Source organism: Sarcophilus harrisii, chromosome 3 (genome assembly GCF_902635505.1).
Source record: "Sarcophilus harrisii chromosome 3, mSarHar1.11, whole genome shotgun sequence".
Taxonomy (NCBI): domain Eukaryota; kingdom Metazoa; phylum Chordata; class Mammalia; order Dasyuromorphia; family Dasyuridae; genus Sarcophilus; species Sarcophilus harrisii.
Window position 1 is genome coordinate 286,904,331 of NC_045428.1, and position 27,084 is coordinate 286,931,414.

General features: G+C 36.8%; 1 protein-coding gene across 5 annotated transcripts in view; it reads right to left on the bottom strand.

Moving 5' to 3' along the window:
- Nucleotides 1–23,892, bottom strand: part of CD47 (CD47 molecule) — an 85,688-nt gene extending 61,796 nt beyond the window's left edge. For 2 of the 5 annotated variants that reach the window (XR_004232977.1, XR_004232976.1), the window contains exons 1-2: nucleotides 23,706–23,892; nucleotides 13,327–13,674 (exon numbers count right to left, since the gene is read on the bottom strand). Coding sequence is in view for 3 of the 5 variants with exons in the window: in XM_023498976.2 (XP_023354744.1) it covers nucleotides 13,327–13,674; nucleotides 23,706–23,751 (394 nt within the window). In the remaining 2 variants the exon portion in view is untranslated. The remainder of the gene's footprint in view (nucleotides 1–13,326; nucleotides 13,675–23,705) is intronic. The other 3 variants (XM_023498976.2, XM_031959634.1, XM_023498977.2) reach the window with 3 other exon arrangements.
- Between the last annotated feature and the right edge of the window lie 3,192 nt (nucleotides 23,893–27,084).

A 27,084-nucleotide genomic window follows, 5' to 3' on the forward strand; every position in this document is an offset into this window, starting at 1 on the left:
CAATTGCACTGATTTTACACGCCAGCAAAGTCATGTTTAAGATTCTGCAAGCAATGCTTCAGCAATACGTGAACCAAAAATTACCAAAACAGGCTGGGTTCCAAAAAGGCAGAGGAATTTGTGACCAAATTGCCAATATTAACTGGATTATGGAAAGCAATGGAGTACCAGAAAAACATCTATTTCTGCTTCATTGACTACACTAAAGCCTTTGAATGTTGTGGATCACAACAAAATGTGACAAGGCCTCAAAGAGATGGAAGCAATCAAATCATCTTACCTGTCTCCTGTGGATTTTACACATGGACCAAGATGCAAGAACTAAAACTGATTATGGAATAACTGAATAGTTTAAGATTGGAAAAGGAATACAACAAAGTTGTATACTGTCACCTTATTAACTTATATGCAGAATACATCATATGAAATGAAGGCTGGATAAAGAAAAGTTGTTGGAGAAATATCAACAATCTCAGATATTCAGATATCATCACCCAGCAGAAAGTTAAGAGAAATTAGGGAGCCACTTGATGAGGATAAAAGAGAAAAGTGTAAAAGCCGGTTTGAAGCTCAACATCACAAAAACTAAGATATTGACAAATGGTTCCATTACTTCCTGGTACACAAAGGGAGGAGAAATGGAAGCAGTGTCAGATTTTATATTCTTGGGCTCAAAGATACTGCAAATGGCAACTCTAACCATGAAATTAAAAGATGCTTACTCCTTGGAAGGAAAAATAGAGCAAATATGGACAGCAGAATAAAAAGCGGAGATATCACTTTGCTAACAAAGATTACATATAGTCAAAGCTATGATTTTTCCTGTAGCAATGTATAGCTATGAGAGATGGACTATAAAGAAAGCTGAACAATGCAAAATTGATACTTTCAAATTTTGGTGATGGAGATTTGTTGTTTGGACGATCAAATCAATCAATACTTAAATATATTCTGTCTAATCACTGAAAAGATAAATGGTGAAGCTGAAGTTTAAATATTGTAGCCACATAATGAGAAGCTGAGACTCAATAGAAAAGACCATGTTATTGGGAAAGATTGAAGGCAAAAGGAAAAAGGAATGGCAGAGATTGAGATGACTAAAGAGACTCATGGAAATAGAGTCTCAAGTCATAAACTTGGACCGACATCAAGAGACAGTGGAGGATAGAAGGGCATGGCATGCTATGGTCCACAGGATCATGAAGAGCTGGACAAGACTGACCAGCTACAAAACTCCCCAAATCTCAATCAACAAGTTCTCCAAATGGTTGTTTATATCTAAGAACAGTTCAGTCTCCTCTATCTTCTATTAATCCTTCTGTCTCTTCTCTGTCTTATACCATAGATAGGGATTCCCCAAGATCAGAGGTAGGGAATCTTTTTTTCTGCCAAAAGCCATTTGGATATTTATAATATCATTTGCATGTCATACAAAATTATCAACTATTAGAACTCAAACAGTGAGAGATTATTGTGCCTACCTTTCAGCTCATCATTGCTCATGGTTGCCTTAAGCAAATGATTTTCCCCTCCCTTACATGGCCTGCAGGTATGTTCCTTACCCCTGCCTAAGATTATCATTCCTTTACTCTCTTTCTCTCAGCAATCTTAACTTCTTTGTGGACTATTCCAAAATGTCTATCTCTAGTTATGATCTCTTTTCAGAGCTCCAGATCTTCCATCTCCATTTACCTACAAGAAATCTTCCTCTGGCATTGTGGAGAAGTCCAAATGGTTTGGATTTCTGTGTCCTACAAAACATTTTTGGATAACCAAATCCATTACCAAAGAAGGTATAAGAAAATATATTCTAGTAACTCCCTCTTTTTTTAAACAGAGGCAGAAGACTATGATGTATCATTTATAGCCTCTCAGACTTATGTAATATCTTGCAATTGCTCTTTTCTAGAGCTTTTATTTCCTATTTAGTGCGGATAAGCTATCCTCCCCCCATGAACACCAAGTAGGTAGCACTTAATATTATGTCTGCCTTAACTGTGGATGATTATGATTCTGTAACCTATTTGAGTAATAACTTTAAAAAATGATTGGCTTATCTGTAACAAAACCACAAATAGGCACCCTCATTTAAAAATCTAACTAAAAAAATTATGTAAAATTTTCAAGGATGACTACTTTATAATGCTAAAAGGCTTTATACTGTTATGATAAAAGTTGACTAGTTCAAGACAGTAACTTTTATTGACTTTTTCCCAAGAAAAACTGTATAAAAATCTGATCATTCTGCAACACATTCTATTCCCTAAACTTGGACAGTGGGGCTCCTGAGTTATATAAGGTCAAAGAAAGAAGCCTGATAATGCTAATCAGACCAAGATATACCAACACCTATGCTTTTTCTTAAAACTAGACCGTTATTAATACTAAGATCTAGGGGGCCGGAGGTGACAAAAAGGTGACACATGTCCTCTCTGAATATCCTTGTCATTTAACAGTCAATAATCTTTATCAACCACTTGATCAAGTGGTAAGCCTGAACTCGAACCTGAACCTATTGTAAAGTGTGACTAATTTCCCAATTTATTGCTAATTGAAAGAGATGGATTTAGAGCTGCTATTAAGAAAATCTTCCCAAATAATATCCAAAAGTAGACTGAAGCTTTGGAAAGTAATGGATATCTCCCCTTGAGATCTTCAAATGAGGTATTTTTCTTTAGATGGCATCTGAGGTTCTTACCAATACTGAAAAGCTGTGACTTTGAGAAATAAGAAATGATTTTTGCTCCAAATACCTATGCTCAAATCTCAGAGTCTTCTTCGATTCCCACTCATCCCCAAAGCCTCAATATAGTACCAGTTCTCTAAAAATCTCAAGCATCTATTCATCCCTTTCCACTGAAACTGTCAAAACCCTTTTTAACTGTCACCTGAAATACTTATAAGAATTCCCTTCACCACATTTCTTTTCTTACAATTCAACATTTATTAAGCACATATTCTGTGGGAAACACTGTTAGGCCTTATATCCCATCCTATTTTCAAGATTAATATTTCTCACATAGAAAATTTACTATGTAACTATACTACTCAAAAAACTTCACCACCATCACCAAGAAACCCAAACTTCTCAAAGCTTTCTACAATCTGGCTCCAAACCACTTTTCCCTGTTTCACCTTATTTTTCTTAATGATTTTATGTTCAAGGAAAATTATACTCAGGACTATTCAAAGAATGTCATTTGCCTTTTGTACAATCCAGATGTTATCTCCTGTAGAGAGCTGGAACTCTGGAGAAGTATACTTGAAACAAGGTGTTAATTCAGTGGAAGTGATGAGATAATGGTTTTCTAGTTCACATATATACTTAGTACTTAGTATGGTGATGTAATGGTTCTCTATTTCACACATATTCAGTACACTGTAATGCTATAATTATAATAGGGTATTTAAACTGGAGACAAATCAGACTCAGAGGAAGACAAAGTCAGACTGCTGGAAGACACTGGGTCAGATTATGACAGACACGGACAATGAAGGAGAGAGAATGTAAAGACTTTAGACTCTATTCTTGTCTACTCTCCTGGTGTTGATCCTGCTGAGACCAGGGCCCAATCGAAAGGACCTTCAAGAAGCTAGCCCAAACATTACATTTTGGCGCCCGAACGTAGATGTAAGGACCTACACTCAGCAGTTTGACTGATGCAATCATGAGTTCAGTGGAGAAGTCCCCGTGACCCAGAAATGGGTGAGTATAAAAATAGACAAGCAGGAAACTTTGGTAAGGGCTAAAGGAGTCACTTTCATTTTTTAGCTAAAATGGGACAAATACTAAGAAAAGAATCTCCCCCACTCCAAGGGAAGTATATAGAATACATAGTTAGGTTAATAAAGAAGCAAGGTTTGTTAGTAACATGGAAGCAGATTAATGGACTCTTAAATATATTAGAGTGCACGTTTCCTTGGTTCTCTAAGGAAGAAAAATTAGAGCCAGAGATGTGGGAACTAGTGGGAGAGCAACTAATTGATTATTACAAAGCTGTGGGTCCTGATTAAATTCGTAAAGAAACATTCCTTATGTACAATATAATAAAATTGGCTTTAAGGAGCCCACAAGTTCTAACAAAGCAGCTGAAAAGCATGGAGAATTGGACAAGAACAGCGCTGATGAACTTAAGGGGTGGTGCTTCTCACTTTCACAGCTCAGTTACACCGGAGCAGGCGCTCTTAGTGCATTCCCCATTTCTTGACCATCCTTCCTCAATTTCACCCTCCTGGGTGAAGGGAGGAGGAGGGGGAGGGGGAAGGGCAGTGACACCATCAGTATAGCAGTTTTGTCCACCCCCTAAGATAAAATTATAAAGGGCACTAATTAAAGCTAATGAGGAAGGGCAAAATACATCTGATTTAAAAATTTGTATACCTTATGATTGGAGAGTTTGACTCTTCAGGTTAAGAAAAAAGATAATATACTCCATTTAATCTAGAAAGTATCAAAGATCTGAAAAAAGCTTATACTCTTTATGGGTCTACATTGTCTTATGTTAAGATGTTATTAGAGAATCTGGCTTTTGAAGTTTTAACCCCTAATGATTGGAAATCTATAGCAAGGATATGTTTAGAACCTGGACAAAACTTGTTGTGGCTTTCTGAGTATAGTGAACTCTGTAGAATACAAGCCCAACAAAATAGGCAACCTGAAGTTAAGATACCAGTCACCTCTGAACAATTAGCAGGTTTACGTCTCTATGCAGACACTTCAGCATAGATTAATTACCCTAAAGCAAAAAATGAGCAAATTGCTGCTGCTATCAAAGCACAGGGCACCCTCCCAGGAAGACAAGATAGAGGGGAAGCATTCACAAAAATAGTACAAGGTCTAAATGAACCCTTTGCTGATTTTGTGGGACATCTGCGGACAGCTGTCATACAAACTATTGGTGAAAATGTAGCAACAGAAATTATGATAGGACAACTTGCTAAGGAAAATGCTAATAAGCTTTGTAGAAGAATTATATTAGGACTACACAAGCATGCTCCTTTGGAGGAGATCATAAGACGCTGTGGCACAGTGGACACAAATGCCTTTTATACCCAGGCTATGATGCACTTTTCAAAATCAGAACATGGGAAGACAGGGTTCCTTTTGGGATTGGACTTCCAGAGAGACTCATCATACTTTTAATGTGGTAAAGGAGGGCATCTGAAAGCTCAATGTTGGCATAAAGATAGAGTGAAAAAACAGAGTGGAAGATAAGACCCCAAACCCCACGTCCAAAATGCAACAGAGGCTTCGATTGAGCATCAGAATGTAGAATGACTCAGGTTAACAGGAAGCCAGGCCCAGGTCCAGGACCCCAGGCAAAAAACACTTGGAGCATGGTGGCAGCTGATATTACACCCAGAGAGTCTTTAGAAGTTCAGTACTCCAATATGATCAATCAGCCAAGAAGCAATCTGAGGGGAGAAAGGGATTACAACAGGGGAGAATAGAGTTGTATGCAGTTGGGACTATTGAGATATCCCCTAAAGAGGTGAAATCTGTCCCTGTTTGGCCTATGGATCCTTTCCCTCCAGGCACAGTAGGTTTGACTATTTCACCTCCTGAGAGTATTTACAAAACAGTATTCATTCATACACTAATGTGGGAAATTTGGGAATGTGTAGATAATATCCTAGTCACTAATACAGGTAGACAATGTATGACTTATCACCAGGAGAAGTAGTAGCATCAGATTTACTGATACAGACTCCTAATAAGTAATCTGGTGACATGTGCCCAGATTTGGACTCCCAACAACAAAATCCAGGAATATTCTGGATAGCAACTGTGACAGCTGATCATCCAATGCTCACTACTTATGTAAATGGCATACCACTGGAAGGGTTGGTAGACACAGGTGCAGATTGTACAGTCATTAGAGGTATCAATTGGCCCAATCATTGGCCAAAGATTAAGGCAGATACCTATATGTCTGGCATGGGAGGATCAATAGCAACTGAAGTTAGTGCTAGCCCTCTGAGATGGATTTTTGAAGATAAAACAGGAGTTTTTACTCCTTTTGTGGTTGAAAAAAATCAATCTGTGGGGAAGAGACATCTCACAACAGTTAGGATTATAATTGAGTACTTCGGCTTTTTAGGCAGGGCTGCTGTTGAAGGCCTGCCTGCACTCTTACCTGTTCCTATTCAATGGAAAACTGATACACCAATGTGGGTAGAACAGTGGCTCTTAGCTAGTGAAAAAATTCGGCCTTATAAGATATAGTACAAGACACAGCTTTCTGTAAGTCCTTGGAATTCCCCTGTATTTGTTGTAGAAAAGAATCTGGAAAATGGAGGATGGTGACTGATTTAAGAAAAGTAAATGAACAGATGGAAACTATGGGAACTCTTCAGCCTGTTCTTCCATCTCCTACTCAATTAATTGCCTAGAGAACAGCCTCTTTGGGTTATAGACATTAAGGATTGTTTCTATTCTATCCCTCTGGATACTAAGGAGGATATGAAAAGATTTGCTTTTTCGGTACCCAGCATTAACTTAGCTGAGCCTTATAAAAGATATGAATGGACAGTTTTCCCACAGGGAATGAAAAACAGCCCCACTATGTGTCAAATGTATATTCCTGCTGCTCTTACTCCAGTAAGAAAAGCATGTTCAAAAGTTATGTTGTTATATTACATGGATTGTTATCCATGTAATTGGGATGTGTACCTGAGGAGCAGATATTAGAAGCACATCTACAAAAGACCATGGAAACACTAAGGAACTACAAATTGCACATAGCTCCAGAAAAAATTCAAAGACATGCTCCTTTTCAATATTTAGAATATGAAGTATATCCTAAGATGCTTATAGTACAAAAGCTTTTCTTAAGAACACAAAAGTTGAACACTTTAAATGACTTTCAGAAATTGATAGGAGACATCCAATGGGTGCATCCAGTGTTAGGCTTAATTACCTATCAATTACAACCATTGTATAACATTTTAAAGGGAGACACTGCTTTAAACTCACCACATCAGCTTATAAAAGAAGCTGGCATACCCTTTAATCGTCAAGGACAGGCAATATCAGAGAGGAGAAACAGAGACATCTACATGCTCCTCCAAAATCAAAAGAAAGAGGGAGCCACAGGCAACCCTAGAGAACTTTTAAATTTAGTTCTTTATACAATTAACTTCTTGATTTTTGACAAAGATGCACTGGCTCGCAGACAGGTTTTATAACCCACCAGAAGGGCAGTGTCCAGTGCGAGCATCTCCACTATCTGTAGATAATTGCCAGGTGATGTGGAGAGACTCAGAAAGTGGTGAATGGAAGGGACCAGATAAGTGAACTGCTTAGAAGAGAGGGTTTGCTTGTATCTCTATTGATGGAGAAGGAATCAGATAGGTGCCAATGAGCCGTATTCGCCTAGTCCATCAGAAAGATGAAATGAAGGAGAAGACCCAAGAAACATAGGGTGGTTCCATCACTGACTGTGCCCACCACTGAAAGAGCCTGGCAGTTATGGTGTTTGACTCATGGACATCAAAAATTGTCATTGAGACTGATGCAGGACTTCAAAACCCTCAGGAATCATTGGATTTGCTGACATATGAAATAATGGACAATAGATTGGTTTTGGACTATCAGATGCTGAAGGAGGCATATGTGTGATTGTTATGCATATACCCGCCTTTTGGACTTATGGACACGTATAGTTCCTCATGTTGATTCGTGTTGTTTGTTACATCACTACTAGCCTGTCTATGTACTTGTATAACATCTCCCATACTGATGGATATATGTATACCTGTTTCAAGTAAGACTCTTCAGTCCATAGGAAACCTGCCAACAATATCTGGTTTGGTGTTCTCACCTTCCTGAGAAGTCAGGGAGGGTGTGACCACCTGTGTTCTAAGATAAAAGATAAAAGATCTCTTGAGCCGGAGATGTAGAGGGCAGAACTCTGAAGATGTATACTTGAAACAAGGTGTTAACTCAGTGGAACTGATGAGATAATGGTTCTCTAGTTCACATATATACTTAGTACTTAATATGGTGATATAATGGTTCTCTAGTTCACACATATTCAGTACACTGTAATGATGTAATTATAATAGGGTATTTATACTGGGGACAGTCAGATTCAGAGGGAGACTGGTTGAGACTGGCAGACCGTCAGACTGCTGGAAGAGACTGGGTCAGACTGAGACTGGGTCAGACTATGACAGACACAGACAATGAAAGAGACAGACTGTGAAGGCTTTAGACTCTATTCTTGTCCATTCTTGTGGTGTTTATCTTGCTGAGACTAAGGCCCGTCTGAAGGACCTCCAGAAAGCTATCCCAGACATTACAATCTCTTCTATCAACCTTAACCTTAATCCGTCTCTACCCCTGAACTCCCTGGCAGACATCATCATCTCTGCTACCTCTCTACCAGTTTAGGCATATCATATTGCTCTTATGTGTTTATATTCTATACTACAGGATATTATCCCAAAGTTCTTTAAAGACTCTCTTGAAAAACAATGTCTTCTTTTCTTTATGTGCTTTTTGTATCTGGCACAGGGCTCTGCATATAGCAGGCACTTACATGTCAAACTCATTCCTAATCCAGAGAGGGTCTATGTATCCCAACAGCAAAACTTTACTCCAATTCAAGACACGTATCAATACTACTATCTATTTCTGATAAATAGAGACTAGAGACTAAGAAGTTATTATAAGTAGAAAGAGAAGAGGGTTGGCTTTGAAGGACAAAAACTATGACAGAAAGAGGTTTTATAAATTATTTTTGTGTCTAGACATCAGTATAACTTGGTATAGTAACTATCTACTATATCCTTGACTACCACCACTCCCTCAGATTCTGATGGAAATAGCCCAGGATCCTGAATAAGAGCCTTGGGAATAGCAATGTCTCCTCCAGCCCTACCGTAAAAGCCATCATTAATGAGAGAATTCATTATGGCACCAACAACAATGGCTAACCAACTGCCTCCAATGGGAAGACAAGAATAGGAACCCTGGGAGGAAGAGCACAACTCAGATTATAGATCCTGCTTCTAGTCCAGTCCTCATGTCCACTATCAGAAATGATACTTATAGACAATGTGTGCCAATTGTGGCACACATGGCAGGCAAGCTAGTTTAACTGAAGTAGTAAATCACAATGATAGAGTCAGGAGGCAACATGTGTGAGGCAATTAAAGCTACCACCACCATTTTGATTATCATCTCCCTTCAGATGCTAATGGAGATAGCCCAGGACCATGAGTTCAAGAACCCCGAGAACAGCAATGTTTCTCATGTAGTATTCTCAACCATTATCCTGGGATATAACCTCTGTGAACAATGTAATCTAGAAACGCAGGAGTTGCCATCACATGTACTGAAGCCCCAGGGGGGAAAAAATTCTTTTTATCGATGTCCCTGGCTTTATCAAATGGTTTAATATATGAGTGATATGATTTTACCAGTGAAAATAACATTAAAGAAAAGGCATTACCATCTGTTTTGACACTGTCCTCTAGGGACCACGAAAACTTTCTCTTTTCCTCATAGCAAAAAACTTCCATGTATTATCTCACATATTACAATGTGAACTCTTTGAAAACAGTTCTTAATGTTCTTTCTCTATCTCCAGCACTTACACAGTGCTTCAGTCTTAAGTGCTTAATAAATGTTTCATCCATTCACCCATATAAATTTTTTCCAGAATAGATGAAGTATGGGTTTATCTGATTAATTATTCTTAGCATTATGCCCAAATAGATGATCAATTTCAAACAATGAAATAATGTTATATATATTTTTATTTTTTTGAATTGTTTGACGTCTTAAAAATTATATTCAACATAATTTAGTATTTGATGATTCAGAAGACACTGTGTATTACTTCAAAGTAATCATAAATAATTATGTAGTTTGTTTTTTTTTTTTTGTGTGTGTGTGTGTGTGTATGTAGGGAGAGAGCGAAAAAAGAATATTTGTCATGAAAGAAAATAATGTAATCACTTTTTAAAAGCTATTTTAGATTTTTCTTTTTAGTTTCCAAATGTTTGTATTTTAGAGAAAAACAATTCACCATGACTGTTCCATTTAGTCACCACACTAACATAAGTGATAACAAAAATAACTAAATATAATGTATGCACAAATTAGGTCACATTTTAGAGAAAAGGAATTTACTATATATGCTTCCTCTAGACATTACATTAAAATAAGTAACAATAAAAAACCTAAATATAATGTATTGTTTTCAACATTTCATTGAATTTTTTCATATTAGTATTTCTCTGCCAAATGAAGTAAAATTACAAACTCTATTATATATGTTTAACAGCTAAATTCTCTTAACCATAACTTCTACTCTCATTTGTATCCTTAGTTATAGTTTTGCAAGATGAAAAATAATTTTATCTATAATATCCCCAAAGCCCACAATTGTAATTATTTCTTTATCAAATAAGATTCTCATGTTTCAAAGTGAGATACCATCTTACTGCATCATTAAAAGCAAAAAGTTGTATTCTTTCATGAAGCTACCACAATATCTTAAGTTTAAAGAGAATATAAATCCAATGGATTTCAGAAATAATTTTGGGCAACCTCTTTATTTCATGAATAAGAAAAAGAGTTCAAAAGTGAAATGATTTGAACCTAATCCCTTTGAAACCAAATTCAATGGTCCTTCCACTATACCATACTGTTTTAGCAACACAAAGTGCAAGGGACCCAAAACCATTAATCTTGTAGTCAGAACATTTGAATTCAGTTTTGTAACTTATTACCTGGATGACTATGGAAAAGTATTTCATCTCTTTGAGCCTCAGTTTTTTCATTTGTTTTATGTGCCTAATGGTCCTCCTAACACCTACCTAACCCAGTTATTTAAAGTTTTTGTAAATCTTAAGGTAACATAGAAATGTTATTATTCATATATTCATTTATCTAAATATTTTAAACTTCTTCTCAAATTACAAGCATAGTTAAAGTAACTTTTCATAGTTCATCCATAAATCACCAAAGAAATATTAAATTGTTAAAAAGTTTAATGAATTCTAATTCTTGAAAAACTATCTGAAGCTTTATATGTGTACATTTAAGTGCTTAATAAATACACACAGATATATATTCACACATTATATAAAATCATATACCTGTAAATAAATATATACATAATATGGAGAGGATTTTGAGGGTGCATAATGACACTTTTTCTGCCCCCAAATTACACTATTTACTTCAAAAATCTGTGAGGAAATCTCTTTGGAAATGTTTATTAACATGAACTACCCTGACTTTGTCTTGAATCCTATGCAAAACTGTATTTAGTATTTGGTTTCCTACTTTCCTACTTCTTTTACTTTCTATATTTTGTGTATAATTCCAAATCCACAAAAAAGCAATCAGTGACCTCATGCTTCTCATTCTCAAATCCTACCCCTACCCAAGTCTACATTCCCTGAAGTGATCGGTACATCAAAATGTAGTTTTCTTCTTAGCACCTTTCTCACACATCAAACTCCCTTAATTGCCAAGCCACATACTTCAAAGTAATTTACATTAAAATGTAGATAGCTTATGGATTTTAGCTCCTGGGGTATATTGCTGTTCAGTCATTTTTAATCATGCCCAACTCTTCACAATCTCATTTGGAGTTTTCTTGGCAAAGACTGATGTAGTTTGCCATTTCTTTCTCCAGCTCATTTTTTTTTTAAACAGATGAGGTAAACTGGGATAAGTGACTTACCCAGGGTCACATTCTAAATAGCAGAAACAATTTTTTTTTTAAAGTAGTCCTCTAAGTACTATTTGCTTCCTGCCTCTTATCAGATCCTTCCTCCATTCCCCAAATAAATAAACATCACTTGTTTAATCAACTAAACTATCCCATGTCATATAATAAAATTTACTATGACAAGGTATATAAATAGAAATAAAAATAAAATTACTGTTACTGAATAACCTAGTTCTCATGTCTAACAATAATGGTTCTCAAAATGCAACATAGTAACTTTCTGGTTTAAAATCTTATCCAAAATATAATGATGACAATAAATGACCAAGTATGACTGCAGAATACTGACGATAAAGCATGCTCCCCACATCCTGACAAAGAAGTGATGAGCTATGGGCATAGAATAAGATATATTCTTTGGCATGGCTAACATGGGGATTTACAATGCATAACTGTTGTATGGGTTTTCCTTTTCTTTTATGTATTTTTCAGTCTGGGAGTATATAAGGAGAGTGGATTATAAATAAAGTAGCCAAGAAAAAAAAAATAAAGTAAAGTAAAGGTCATGAGGGTTTTCAAATGTATAGAAGAAAACAGAAATAATTAGAAACAAGATAGATTTGAAAGTTGGTTGTTACATTTATTATATATTTTAAGAAGAAAAGCTGAACAGATGTGCAGTTTCATGCACAATCTATTTTTTTGTTCTACTACATATATGGGAACGTTCATTTCATCTAGCATTAAGTTTGGAATAAATCTTTAAAAAAGAAATCCCATCCCAAAATGAAATACAATGTCAGGATATAATCATACCTGGTTTAATTAGCCATATAGTAAAGAAAGGAATTAGAAGGCATGAGGACAGGGCCTTCTGCTTCTTTATGTATCCCCCATACTTCACCTAGTGCATTCTGCATAGTAGATTACTTAATAAATGCTTGTTGAATAAATGATTAAACTGTAAGGAGCTCAGTAATCATAACAGGGACCATTAGCAGTGTGAAAGAGGGGACAAAAAGGGAAGTAGTGTGGCTGTAGTCATTGTCTCAGCACTGGTTCACAGGAAGTAAGACACTTATCTTGGTTAACATTTATGAGAACTTGCATGCAGAAGCATGTATGAAGAGGAGGCAAGAAGAAGGGAAGCATGGAGAGAGTTGACAATGAAGTCATGGCACATTACCTTTCCTCCATCAAAGGGCAGAGTTTGTAAAAGCAAGTAACTGAAAGTAGCATGTAGTCCATAGAGAACTGTACCTTTTTTGTTGATGACAAACAGAACTTGATAAAGCAGGTAGATTTTCTACCTTGATAAAATTAATTCCTGACCAAAAGTTTGAGGGTCATTTGTCCAAAGAACATAGTCTTCAAATTTTAAATTTTGTTTAACAAATAAACTAAACAACAAAACTGAACAGTCAGACATCAAGTGTGCTTCAGTATAAAATGCCTAATAGGAAATAAAGCAAGTCTCCTAACCCTTAATTCTGTAAAACATTATATCAACATATATTATTAATAGCCCTCTTTGATTTCAAGTTTTCTTTCAGATTCATTCAATACTTTTCCTTATTCTTTGAGATTTGATTTGTTGCACTAAGAGTAAAGTAGAAGGTTTTAGATAACTTACCCACATGATACTTTAGTTCCACTGTTGTTTCTCCTTCTCTGTTCGATTCTGTAACTTCACAGCTATAATTCCCAGGGATAGCATCACTCTTTTTCATTAGCAAAGAAGCATTTCCTTCTACTAAGAGTGAAAATGGAATTGTTGCACTTTTAAAATTATCACTGGCATTGTGCTTCTTTTGCTCTCCACTGAATGTAAAAATTTCTTTTCCTTTGTGTTTCCATTTTACATACATGACTTCAATTTTCCTTATTTCTAGATTATTAACAATGCAGGGAAGAACAACAGTTTCATTGCAAATAGTTTCTTCTACAAATCTGGTTGAATTAAATGTCAGCTGTGCAGAACCTAGAAAGAAAAAAAAAGCAACCGTTTTATTCAACTTCTAGAATTGTGCCATGTATAATGCTGCATATGCTAGGAATGCTTATGATTAACGTTTTAATTGTTGACAAAACTAAGCAATGAGATAATGCAGAATGAGGCAAGACAAGCAAAACCAATTATTTTTTTAACAGCAGCACACACTGTTGATGTTTCAAAGTATCAGTTTTTCCATACTGTCTCCCAGTAAGGAAGTATATACATTTGGGGTGGGGTGGGAGCCACAGAAGAGAATCAACTATTGTCGTAGATCGTGCACCTTTAAAATATAACTTTGAAAGCCATGAAGCAATGTGTGCTGCTGCCTGCTGATGACAAATAAGTGTCATGTCCTCACCACTAACAAATTCTGAACAGAAAAGCAGGCCAAGTATTATATTCAGCCTCAAATTCTATACAGTTTCTCTAAATAGAACGTGCTAAACTGACATGAAGTTTATCTCTACCCTTATGCTACATTTCCAGGAAAGTGGCTGATCCTACTTTAATATACAAAATAAATCGGATGAATCACATCACATCTTTCCACTAGGTTGGAAAGTCTTAGAATGCTAACAAGAAAAACTGATTCTATGTGGCTGTTTTTCACACTGCTAAATACAGAGTGCAGTAGACATCTTATATGCAAAGGGTTATATACAATTGAATAGCATTTTCCACCCCCACACTTCACTGAAAACTATTCAGCAATAGATTTCCAAAATCACTGTTATAGGTATTCCTTCCTCCAAGATACAGATTAAAAAAAAAAATTAAATCAAGAGCCCATTCTATTGAGTGAGATACATGGTTTCCAATGTTCCAATCTGACAAATTGCCAGTTGGCAAGTTGGGAGGGAAAATAATAATCAGCCACTTGCTAGCCAAGTTATATAACTATGTTAACAGAGATAGTAGTGGCCCACCAAGTTTCTCATGCTTTAAAGAGCTTTTAGTTTAGACCAGAATATTTCAAACCATTTCGTTTCAGAATCCCTTTACACTTAAAAATTACTAAAGACCTGAAAGAGAGAGGATATGTTAAATGAATAATGCTGTATTCGAAATTACAATGTCCTAGTCTTGTTACATCAATTCTGATCTCACAGATCTCCTGGAAGGATCTATGGGAATTACTGGGCTCTTCAGATCAAACTTTAAGAACCAACAGTCACAATAAAATAATTAGGAATAGAATTTATTTTTTAAAAAGTGTAATAATTTTTGATCTCAAGGTCAAAAAAGATTTGATCAAAAAAGAGAAACCTACTTATATGTTAACCATATTGATATTGTTTTAAATGTATACTTATATGCATGTGTGTGTATGCAGGGAGATACATTTATATACATATATTAAAAGAGAAAAAAATGCACAGCAGAGAACAAAAGAAAACCTACAAGAAAGCAATGATGGATGGTTCTGAATACAATGTCTTCTATTATTATATATGCTTTTCTGAAATGGAAATTTATTATTATATTTTGAATATTCTATTATGTTTTGTTGGGTATATGACTGCTTTCTTCTTTTTTTATTCTAAATAAATACATACAAAAATTAAAAACAAAAAAGAACAATGTAGATTATTTATCTAGATGAAGAACTACATAACTGTTAAATGAAAAACAAAACCTCAATAATCAGTCACACAGATATAACACATTTTTCTTACAGCATTCTTGAAAAATAGTGTCTTTTTTATAGACAGAAAACAACAACTGAGGCCTAGAGTATTTAAATGATTTGATTAAGGTTGAATAGCTGGTAGACAGAACCTGAACTTATTTGAGGATCAATTCTCAAGAGTACAGTAGTTTCATTGCTAATAACAAAAAATACTCAATAATGAATTATTGGATTATATATTTAAAACTAGAAGTTACCTGAAAGGTTATCTAGTCCAATATTTGAATTATGGGGATAGTGGTGGGGGTGGGAATTGAGGGAGAGGAGAACTGGTTCTTTAATAGATTGGAAGGCAGCAGTCACTACTGATTGTCACAGGACTTAGATCTGCTCCATTTTGCCCCTTCTTATACAGCCTGGTAGCATTATCTTCCCCTTCCTGGGGGCTCACCATACTGCTGACAGACTTAGTGTGGACCCAATAAGCTTTAGTCTACTGCAGCCAACTCCCAAGGTCAGTCAATTTGCCTCAAGTTCTAACTTGCCAACAAGGTCCTTCAACTTCAGCCTCCTGGGATGGGAAGGCTGACAGAGATGTGCACCATATCTAGCTAACCAGATTCTCTACAAATGAGCAAATTTAGGTCCAGAAAGGTTAAGTAATTTGACAAAGAACAGACAAGCAGTAACAGAACAAAGGTCCAAACCTGAGTTCTCTGACTCCAAATCCACCACTGTTTTCACTGAAATTTCCTGTTGCTATTCTAGCACTTGTAGACATGAACTAAATACTTTAAAAAAAAAAAAAAAGTATAAAAGGCCATGAAACAAAGATGATGGGAGTATCCCTTGCCACTTTGGGTAACTAACCACAATGATGCTAAATGAAAGGGCGTGGGGAATGGAGAGGGAAGAAGAGAACTATTGAGGAAGCTGGATAGTAGTACTTTTCTTTCATTCAAAAGGTCTGCCTTCAGTATTTAAAGAGAAATGTTCTTCTATGTTGTTTTATGCTCCCTGCTTACTTTTCCTTTTATAAGACTATTTATCTACTATATACTCCTCTTTTTCTCCATGACTTTGCGAGTCAGACATCAAAGATGTATATTGGCTCCTTGCATTTTTTAAAATTACAATAAGCTGTTTTTCTGTATCATTACTAATTTTGGAATCCCTTTTTTCTGATTTCCTCATTAACTCAAAATTATGTTTCCAGTCAAGCTTTTGTAAAATTTTAATAAGGACTGAAAGTTTGAAGACTTATGTTCTATTATCAACTTTGCCATTTGCTAGCAATATGATCTTGGCTAGGTTATTTAACCTGAATCCCATTTTACTCATCTTTGAAAAAAATGGAACAATATCTGCCTTGAATTCCTCATAGGATATTAAGATAACTAAAGGGAATCTATGTAAAAGCTTATGAATCTTAATAATGAATTACTTGAAGGGTCTACTTTGGTTCAAAGACCTACTGGGTAGCTCTGGGGTTTCTGGCTCCATAGTTCAACTTTAATTTACCAGGTGTTCCTTCAAGCATATGCACATTTTTAAAGTCCTAGACCTCTACATCTTAAATCCTTCCTCAATTTCAGCTTTTTGGCCTGGTTACTTCCCCCAAGCAACAGGATTTGAGAGGGAGGTTGTAATGGTTCATTAATTCAAAAAACACTTAAGTATCTATTATGTGACTCAAACACAATCTGCCAGCACCACAGAATCTAGTGTTTTCTTTAACTGATTTCAGGGGGGGGGGGGGGTAAGAGAAAGTAGTTTTAATTATATTGGATTATTTATCATAATCAGATAAATTATTATAACTAAAGCAATTGAGCAGAACAAATGCCAATAAATTGAAAGCAAGACTGACCTGGGTAAATAATTTGGGTAATCCACCAACTAATAACTTGAATCTCATCATTAATAACTTTTCATTTCTGTCTTCTCCATTACCTAGTAATATGTTTTGAACAAAGTAAGCACCTAATAAATATGTGTGCTGAATTAATTACATTAGTGCTCTAGTTGAGTAGCAACTAGATAGCAAAGAGCCTGATTTGGCTTTCCTTATTTATGCCTTCTTTAGTAAATCTTCAGATACAGAAGCAGTAAAAGAGAAAACTTGGGGGGGGGAAAGTCAAAGGAGACATGGATAATCACCAAGTTATTTAACTAGTTTCTGAATATTCAAGATTTGGCAGCAGCAGTCAAAATCAGCATTACTTAATCAGGCAGAAGTATACAAATGTAACTGACAATGATGTCAGAATGACATAGGAGTATTCAGATGAGTTAGGAAAGAATTTTTAGAGCCAACTAATAAGTATTTGGGTTCTAAGACCTCTGTGAAGGTCCAAGTATGCACCCTAGGAACAATTCAAACCTCTCCCTAATATCAGGAGCCTAAAAGTTACCCTGGAGTATCAAATGAAGATCAGTGATTAGGCTTACAGTTGACAGACCTTGTTTATAGTTTCCATTTCTTACTCCTTAACTTTAAGATCAAATGTAATAATTACTAAGTACTACTCAAATGCATTATTAGTCTCATTATTACTATTGACAGAGATCTCTGTTGGCTCTAGCCTCCTCAAACCTTATGGTTAAAATCCAGCTGTCAGGAATCATTCAAAAAAAATCATTTGAGATTTTTGATAATCCTTGATCAAGGAACATTTTTTAAAACTATTCTGTCCTGAAATTAAAAACACCTCAGAGCAATTATAACAAATGGACAAATCTTTACTTTCTGAAAATCCAGAGATGAGTCAGCCATATCTAGTTTCAATAGCGCAAGAGCTCACCAAGGCCAGACTTCCACAGTATTGTAATTATGAGTTAAATGTTTATCATAAAGGTATGGGAGGGGTTGGTAGAGGTTCCCAATTTCTACTCTACTTTAGTTTTCTCTTGGCCCTTCTTATATCATCTAATAATTTAAGTATTTAATGAATGTCAGTGACTAGAGTCACCTAAATCCTTCTATCTGGAATAGTCATGCAACTGGAAAGATATTCTAGAGTGGGCCAGCCCTGTATTAATATGCAAGAAATAGAATGTCAACTCCAACTTGTCACAAAAAGATGAAGTGGGGCATGGTAAAAGCAGATGAGAGATAAATTCTCTAAGGTTAATAAGGTTTCTCCTTATAATTTTAGCTGCTGTCTTCTTGGAAATCAAGATACAGGAGCCTAGGAAGGGTGGAGTGACACCCCTTCTTTCCTTTTTGTTTTGGACATTTAAGTGTCTCCTATTCCCTTATATTTAAAATGCCTCTGACCTTTTGAATTTCCACTCATTTTTAAAAAATCCTAACTCAGATGCTACTTTTTTCATGATGCATTCTGTGCCCTTACTCCCACTAGTAATTTACTCTTAGCATCTTCTGACTATAACAGCTCTCTGAATTCATATCTAATCCATCTATCGCATATGATACAGCATTATAGTTACCAACATCTGGGCATAGCTTTTATGAGACTATAAGCTCCATGAGGATAGGAACCTTTTCTTAATTTAAAACAAATCTTTATACACCTTCAATGAACATTTAAAAATTTTGATTTTTTAAATAAATCTAATCAAAAGTTAAGCCATACATAAGTAATTACAAATTAGAATATAATGAGGTCATAGAAGATGCACCATCACCACCACCATCATCATCATTGGTATTTACATAGTGATTTAAGGTTTTCAAAGTATTTTAAAAATATTATCTCATTTGATCCTCACAGATAAGTGCTATTATTATGCTCATCTTGCAGATGAGGAAACAGAAAGGATTTGGAGATTGAGAAGGAAGAAATTATTTATAAAGGAGAGAAGACATTAAACAAAAAACACAACACAGGAAAAGAGAGAGCACTTAAACTGGATTTAAATAAGTGGTGATTTTCATTAATGTTTCTATCAGATCTTTAAGATATCTCCTTTCCATTAGAAAATTATTGGGTAGTGGGTAGAACATTGCATTTATAACCAGAAGACCTAGCTTAGAATCTCATCTCTGCTTTTTGCTCTATATGTGACCCTGGGCAAGTGATTTTCCAGTTATGGGCCTCAGTTCCTCCATCAGCAAAATAAAGGAGCTTAACTATATGATATTTAAAGTCCTTTCTAATTAAATTTTGTGACCCTATGAACTTAAATTAAGGTGGCACAATAACAGTTGTAAATGAAATACCTGTAAAAATTTATTCAACACCCAAAATAAATGGTACCAAATTGAAATCCCAACATTTGTGTTACAGTCTAAAGTTCTAGGTTCAAGTTATTTTCTGGTTCCCATATGAGGCCAACAAACATGCTGAGTACATAGTAGGTACTTATTGTTTGTTTATTGATGACTGAAATGGAAAAAAGGATGAGACACAATCCAACATGGATTAAATCTTTGCCTTTCTTCCCTATACTCATTCCCCCCCTCCAAAAAAAAAATCTGATTACATTCAAGAATGCACAATAGTCCCTTTATAAACAATTTTTGTGTTTGTCTCAAGTCTCTGAAACTCCTAATAGAGTTCTATGGGTTCAAGTTATATTTACTAGTGAGCCTTAATAAGAGGCTTTGCTGTATTTTACATAAATTTTCATTTTATATATATATATCCTGACAACAACTCTTCTGACGTAAGTAGTAACCCTCATTTTATCAAAAAATCAAACAAAGCTCAGAAAAGCTAAGAGACTTATCCAAATTCATATAGTTACTAAGTGAGATAGTAGGGAGTTGAATTGAGGTCCTTTAACTCATACAATACTTCTTCCTCTATATTAAGCTACCTTTCATTTCGATATGTTGCTGAAAAGGCAGAATTCCATTTACTCTTCCATTATACTAAACTCCACTTATAAGAAGCAACATGAAATAATGGGTAGGTTTTTCTTTTTTTTTTTTTTTTTTTGTGGGGGGCAGGAGAGGAGTCAGGAATACCTGAGTTAAAGACCTGAGTTAAAGACTTGCCCCTAGCTAACTATAAGGCTGCAAAATGAGACACATATGGATTAGTAGAGGGAGTTTCATTTACACAAGGTGTCTAAGGCAATGAAAACCAAAACAAAATCTCTCTTTCCATAAACCTATAAAGAAAAAAAATCCAAATCATGTTATTATAGGGAATGGAATGTTTCTCTATATGGAATAATTTCTTTAACCTATTTTACAAAGTTATTATCAGGTTTAATTTCAGCAGCATATAAAGTGCTTTGCCAACTTTAAAAGATTACATATAAAATATAATTATAAACTTGTTTTTTGTTAAAAAAAATTGCTAGTCAGTAATAATATTCTTGTTTTCAACAACATAGAAGAAATGACTGCAATAATTCATCAAGTGTTAAATATCCATTACATTATAATAAGAAAAATGCTTACATCAACATTGCAAAGATCTGTGATTTCACTGGTATGGGCAAAGTCTTTCCCAACACAGATCACTAATCCTCTAGGCATAGTAGATGGTCTTAGAGAGTTACTATGGCTGAAAAATTCATCACCCTAAGGCCAAGCTAAGAATTAAATAGGCTGGGTCCTTGGAAGACAGATAGTTCATCAACAAACTCATCACACTCAAAACCTTTCCACTAAGGTTAGAGAGCTTGTGTTCTACTGGAATAGCTTTTGAAAATTTGTAGTCAACTCCACATCATGATTAAGACATTACTGGAGGGCAAGAGACATGAACTGAAAATAATATGGAAAAGTTAGCTTTAAGGACTCTCAATGGGAAGAAAATACTAAAAAGAGTGATAAAACACTTAAAAATACCATTATTAAAATAATTTAGTTTAAAAAAAAAGCCTTAGTACTGTAAGAGCATCATTAACACTGAGAAACTAGAATTGATGCTTTATTGTGTGAATGATTTTGGAGCCTATAGATTACTTATCAGTTTGAGGGGAAACATCTATCTCTCATAACCTATCCTCTCAAATTTCCATTTCCAATTCAGTAGCAAAGATAAAACATCTGCCAAAACATAGGCGGCAGCATGAGCAAGTGCCACTATCTACAGACCACTAGGTCATTCTTAGAAATATACTTTTAAATAGGCATTTACTTCTTTAAAATGGCAAGACATGTTTAAAAATATATTTCTTAGAGAAAAAAAAGCCATTTGTTTTAAACAAAACAAATTACCATTTTGTCCAGACAGTAAAGATTTTTTTTGAAAGCTCACAACAAAGAAAACTCCTGAAAGTGGCAGTTTATATACCTGTCATCATCTATTTGAGGTTTGTTTGCCTTATTTATCAATTTTGCATTAAATAAACGCTTGACAACAAGAGTAATGATGGATGCCCTTTTAGAGGAAGTGCAATAGATCATAGGAAGGCTGAGAAATAAGGAAGAATAAAAACACATTTGTTCAGAGAAAATAACTCATTATCAGAGATGTATCTTGTAATGAAATGCCACAAGGTATAACGCTGCTATATTGTAATTGGAAGGAATTTTTAAGATCAGAATTTGCTTTACTATGAAAGACACTGATATTGTAGAAAAGTTGCTATGCTACAGGAAAAAACATTACCTACCCATTAGAAATGAAACCGGAAACAAGCATACTGGAGTGTTAAATCTGAGTTTACTTTGTAGATCCCCTTTGTTACATATTTGAACCAAATTTTAGAGGTGCATTATCTATTAAAAACTCAACTTAAAACTTTTCAAAATAAATGTTTTCCCTCCTCCACAAATTCATTGTTACATAATAAATGAGTTTTTATTACAAATGAGTCTTATCTATTCCTTAAACCAGGTCCACAAGGAACACCTGGGAGCTACTTTTATAATACTGGTTTCTAATAACATGCTCTGCAGTAAGAACATTTTTAAAAATTTTAATTCAACCCTTTAACTAACTCAGACTAGAGTTGATTGAATTAAATCTGAATTAACAATTAGTCTGAAATGTTGATACTCGTACATCATAACCATTTTCTTTAAAAAAACAAACTGCTTTTTGAAATACCAGTGCAGAATTATTACTATTATTACTATTTAAATCCAAAAGCACTGCTTTTTGAAATGAAACCAATGCAGAATTATTATTACAGGTATGATAATTTTAAAAACCAGTCTCTTGCATTATTTCTAAAATGAAGCATTTGGCTATTAGGACTCTGAATAATCTAACTACTGCACATTGCAGTATGTTCAAGGAAAGGAAAGTGAAAGAGATCTACTGAAATCTTAATAAGTCTAAAGTCATAAACTATTATCAACAAGACTTCAAGGGCAGTAACAAATCAACTTCATTGCTGCTATTATTGTATGCTACTCAGAACAGAAATGTGTATTACAGTAAGAGTTTACAAAAAGCTCAAGAAAAAAAGCAGACCTATTTTGAATGTAATAGGAGCTACATTACCGCTGACATTTTCCAAAGTGTGGTGAATCCCTAAAGCTTTGGGTCCAGAAAGTCTAAAAAACGGGCTTGTCTGGAACTATATAATATGTCCCAGGCAAATGATTTTTTAACTACTTTATGTTATTTTTCATTTTGGAGCATAAGATATGGCTACTTTACGAAAGAATTTTCCAAATAAAGTAAGTGAGCTTGAGTGCAGAATATATTATAAAAATGGTTAATTGGGGGAGATTATCTGGGCCTCATGTCAAAGCCAGAAGGTTTCCCCGCTAAGGTTAGCTGGAAAATGAAACTTGATTGTGTCCTTTATGTCCTCTTCGGTACTAAGACCATGTGAGAGGGTAAACTACAGACCTGGTCTTCCTCACTTCACCAGAATGCGTACTCCTCTGCTAAGAGAGAGGCCCATGTTTTCCTACTCTTCCCCCCAGATACATCTAAAGCACAGAGACCTGGATGAGGGGGGAGAGAAAAGCGGGGAAGAAGAGTGGAGGAGGGTAAATGCAACTGTCCCCGCCCCCATCTCATTCTTTTTTGGGGGGAGGAGTGGGAAATGAATGTTTTGACGTCTCTCGGGTGTCTGCATTTTGGAGGTGGAAGGGGGAGTTAAGACCTGCGTCTGCACTAGGGAGGGAGAAAGGAGAGAGAAGGGAAACAGGGTAAGGGGATCCCTCATAAGACGTAGCAAAGTAGGGGGTGGGGAGGAGATGGTGGCTCCCACGTTCTCATTTTGGACGTGAAAGTAAAGGGGAAGAGTGTGTATATGTGTTTGTGCAGGGCACAGACGCCCGCCCGTCTCGCTCCTTGCTCCGGCCACGGCCACGGCCACAGCCCCGGCCCCGGCCCGGCCAGCACAGGGAGGACACAGCCGCCGCCCAGCAGCCCTCCCTCGGGGGCGCAGTTCCCCGGGGGCCGCTGGCAAAATGAGAGGTGACTGGGGAGTGGGGCTCCGCCAGAGGCGGGTGGGGGCGGGAGGACGCTGGGTCCCGGGGAGCCGGAGGGACACTTACCGCCGCACACGGTGCCAAGCAGGAGCGCTGCCACCAACGGCCACATCTTCGCGCAGAGCCGCGACCACTGCAGCCTCCCCAGCGCCTGCCCTGCTTCTCCTTTTCCTCCTCCTCCTTATTCTCTCCTTCCTTCCCCCCTCCTTCTCTTTCTCTTCTTCCTCCTCCTTCTTTTCCTCTTTCTCCTCCTCCTCCTCCTCCTCCTCCTCCTCCTCAGGTGTCTGGAAAAACACGCCGCCGCCCGTCACGGACAGGACCCCGCGCTGCCCCTGCCGCCCCTGCCGCCGCTGCTCGTGCTGCCGCGCGCGCGCCCTCCCTCGCTCTCCGCTTCCCTCCCGCAGCTGGAGCCCTGGCGGCGCGCACGCGCTGCACCCCCAGTTCTCCCCACCCCCCCGCCCCCTTCCTCCAGCCCTGGCCGCGGCAGTCGCTGCTGACGCGGCGTACTCCGCTGCTCTCCACCTCCTTCCCTCTCTGCTTCCTCTCCTCGGGTCCCCGCGCCGCCTCCTCGCGCCTTCCCTGGCCCCCGGGGGTACGGAGTGCGCGCGGCTGCGGCGGCGGGGAAAGGGAGAGTGCAGCGAGGCGGCTGGAGGCTGCAGACGCAGCAGCTTGTGGGGCTCTGCTGAGCTGGCCGAGATGCGAAGTGTTCCTCCCTCCCTCCCTCCCCGAACTCTGCCCCTAACCCCCCTAAATAAAATAAACTAGTGGGGAGGGGGAATCGCATATAGACAAAAATCACCCCACTCCAATCGTATTCTCTGCACTTTCCGTTCCCCTTGGGGTATTGTGTGTATGTTCACATGGCTGCTTTTGCACTTGTGTCTTATTTTCCTCCAGCTTACGAAACCTTATGCTCTCTTCTTTTTTCTTCATCCGGTCTACTAACCGTATCCCCCCCCTCCCCATTGTCTTGTGACTCCACCCATACTCCAACACTCCACATCTCCGGTCCTACCCTACTCCACCCCTTGCTTTTTCCTCTTTCTGACCCACGTTTCCACGGCACCCTTTACTTTCATCCCTTGCGTTATCTCACTGTGCTTCCTTCTTCTTTGTATTAAACCATCCGCTTCTTCATCTTGACCCTAGTCCACTTCTGGTTTCCCTTTCCTGGATTCTTCCTTTTCCTTCTCCTCTACCCTAGTACACAGGTCTTCTCCCAGATAACCCTTACAACACATACTTCGTCTCTCTTTCCAATCTCTCCTGTCCTTTTATCTTTTATTTTTGTCCTACAAGAAACCTTTTCCGATGCCACTTAATGCTGATGACTTCCCTCTGCTAATTATCTCCCATCTTGTATATCAATGTATGTTTATGCATTGTTGTTTTCTTATTGTCTACCCTAGACTATTTGAGATCAGGGACTATCCTTTAACTTTCTTTGTAAACAATTAATAAATTCTCATTGACTATCAGTCAGTCCTAGGATCTTCACTTTATACTCTTCTGCCTTTCTCTTTTTGCTTTTCTATATTTCATCCTTTCCCTTGGTTTTATCCATCTTTTATAGACTGTTTCCTCTGAACTTGTTTTTCCTGAAGAAGGTCTATTAGAAAAGTTCTTTCCACTATTTTAACTGTATTTTCCAATGTGATTAAAGCTGACAATCCAGTGGAGACTAAGCCTGGTCACAAACAAATGTGTTAGCAAAATATAGTGGCAACTCATTCCCTCAAGCACTGTTATTGAACATAGTTTATGACTGTGCTGTATTTGGGTTTAGCCATGATTGAAAAATAGGTTTAAGTATGGCTCCAAGCAATAATGTGGACAAGACCTTTGAATATGTCATTGAATCATATGGAACAAAATCAGTCATCCAGAAGCAAATACCCTTTTAAGGTATCTTTAAAGTTTATCCAAAAATGATGAACTTTTTTCAATGAAGTAAGGTTTGGTGGGTTATTATAATAATGTCCATATGATTTTGCTCACCAATTTAATTATATTTCTCTTTCCTACCTGCTTTTCAGAAAGGGACTAATGCCCCCTTTTGTTCACTTTTTTCTTCCTCAATCCCCATGTCACCATGATAAAAAAAAAAATCCACACTATCAGACTTTTAGAGTAGCTATCACTTCATTTCCTGTTGCTACTCCTGTTACTTTTACTATACAATAAACAAACAATTTAACAGTTTATTATACATTTTATGTGTAAATCCATTCCATCAGATTCCTCACCATAGATACTATATATTTTTAAAGGCAGAGATAGTATCATGATGAATTATGCCTAGATCTTTGGAATTGGAAGGGATGTGATCTGTCCCCCACTTCCAACCCCTATCAGTTTCAAATGAGGAAACTGTTGTAGTGATAAAAGTAACTTGCTTATAGCCAAAGAGTTAGTGACAAAGGCAGGAATGGACTTCAGGTCTTTTACTACTCTACTGCATTTCTTTAGTACCCTTCACAGGCTAACACAGTTTCAGGGGCATAGGAGTACTGAACAGATCATTACTGAAAATTCTAATGCATTGAAAAGAATGTTGGATCAGAGGGCCCTAGTTTGAATCCTTGTTCAACTGCTGCCTATGTGACCTTGAACTATTCTCTGTGGGCCTCAATTCCTCACATGTAAACTGTAGGACACTGAGAAAAGTGAATTGATGGCATCTGAGGTCCTTTCCAACTAATTGTATGATTCTAATGAAGACTGATTTCAGCCAAATGAATACTCAATCATCATTTATTAAATACCTACTATGTGTGAGGAATTTGCTAAATGCTGGGATTACAAAAAAAAAAAAAAAAAGGCAAAAGATAGTTCCTGCTTTCAAGGAGCTCATAAACTAATGATCTAGTTTTCTTTAAAGGGCAGAAAAGAATTTGTGTTCTTAATATTCTGTTGGAAATCACACACATAAAAAAGTGTCACTACTGACTCAGCATTGTGTGCCTTTCCCTAACATACAAAGAGACAGCTGTCACATGGCTTAAAATCTAGCAAAGGGGATTCCAAAAGACTTAATAAAATATTTGAGTCAACCACCAGGTGGCACTCTGACTGAACTTTCTCCACTAAGACAACTAGTCATTTTGTATTTTTTTTTGGGGGGGGGAGGAGAGGTGGGTTGAAAGTCAGGGAATCATAGGGGACTGAAAATTACATCTTTTTTACCCCCACATTGTAGCTTCCCAAAATTAAGCCTGGTAATGATCATTAGTATTAATTAACATTCAAATGGTAATTGATTTAATTATATTGGCTCAGCCCTCAACCTTAGAATAATTCTCTAAATTTCTTTTCCCTGTGCCAAACAAATTCAGGAAAGCAACATATAAGCTACTGCAGTTCAATATTAGTGAAAGTAAAATTGGCACACTTTCCTAAACCTACCCAAGTACTTTTCTCACTCCTCCCAATTTGCTGTTCTGGC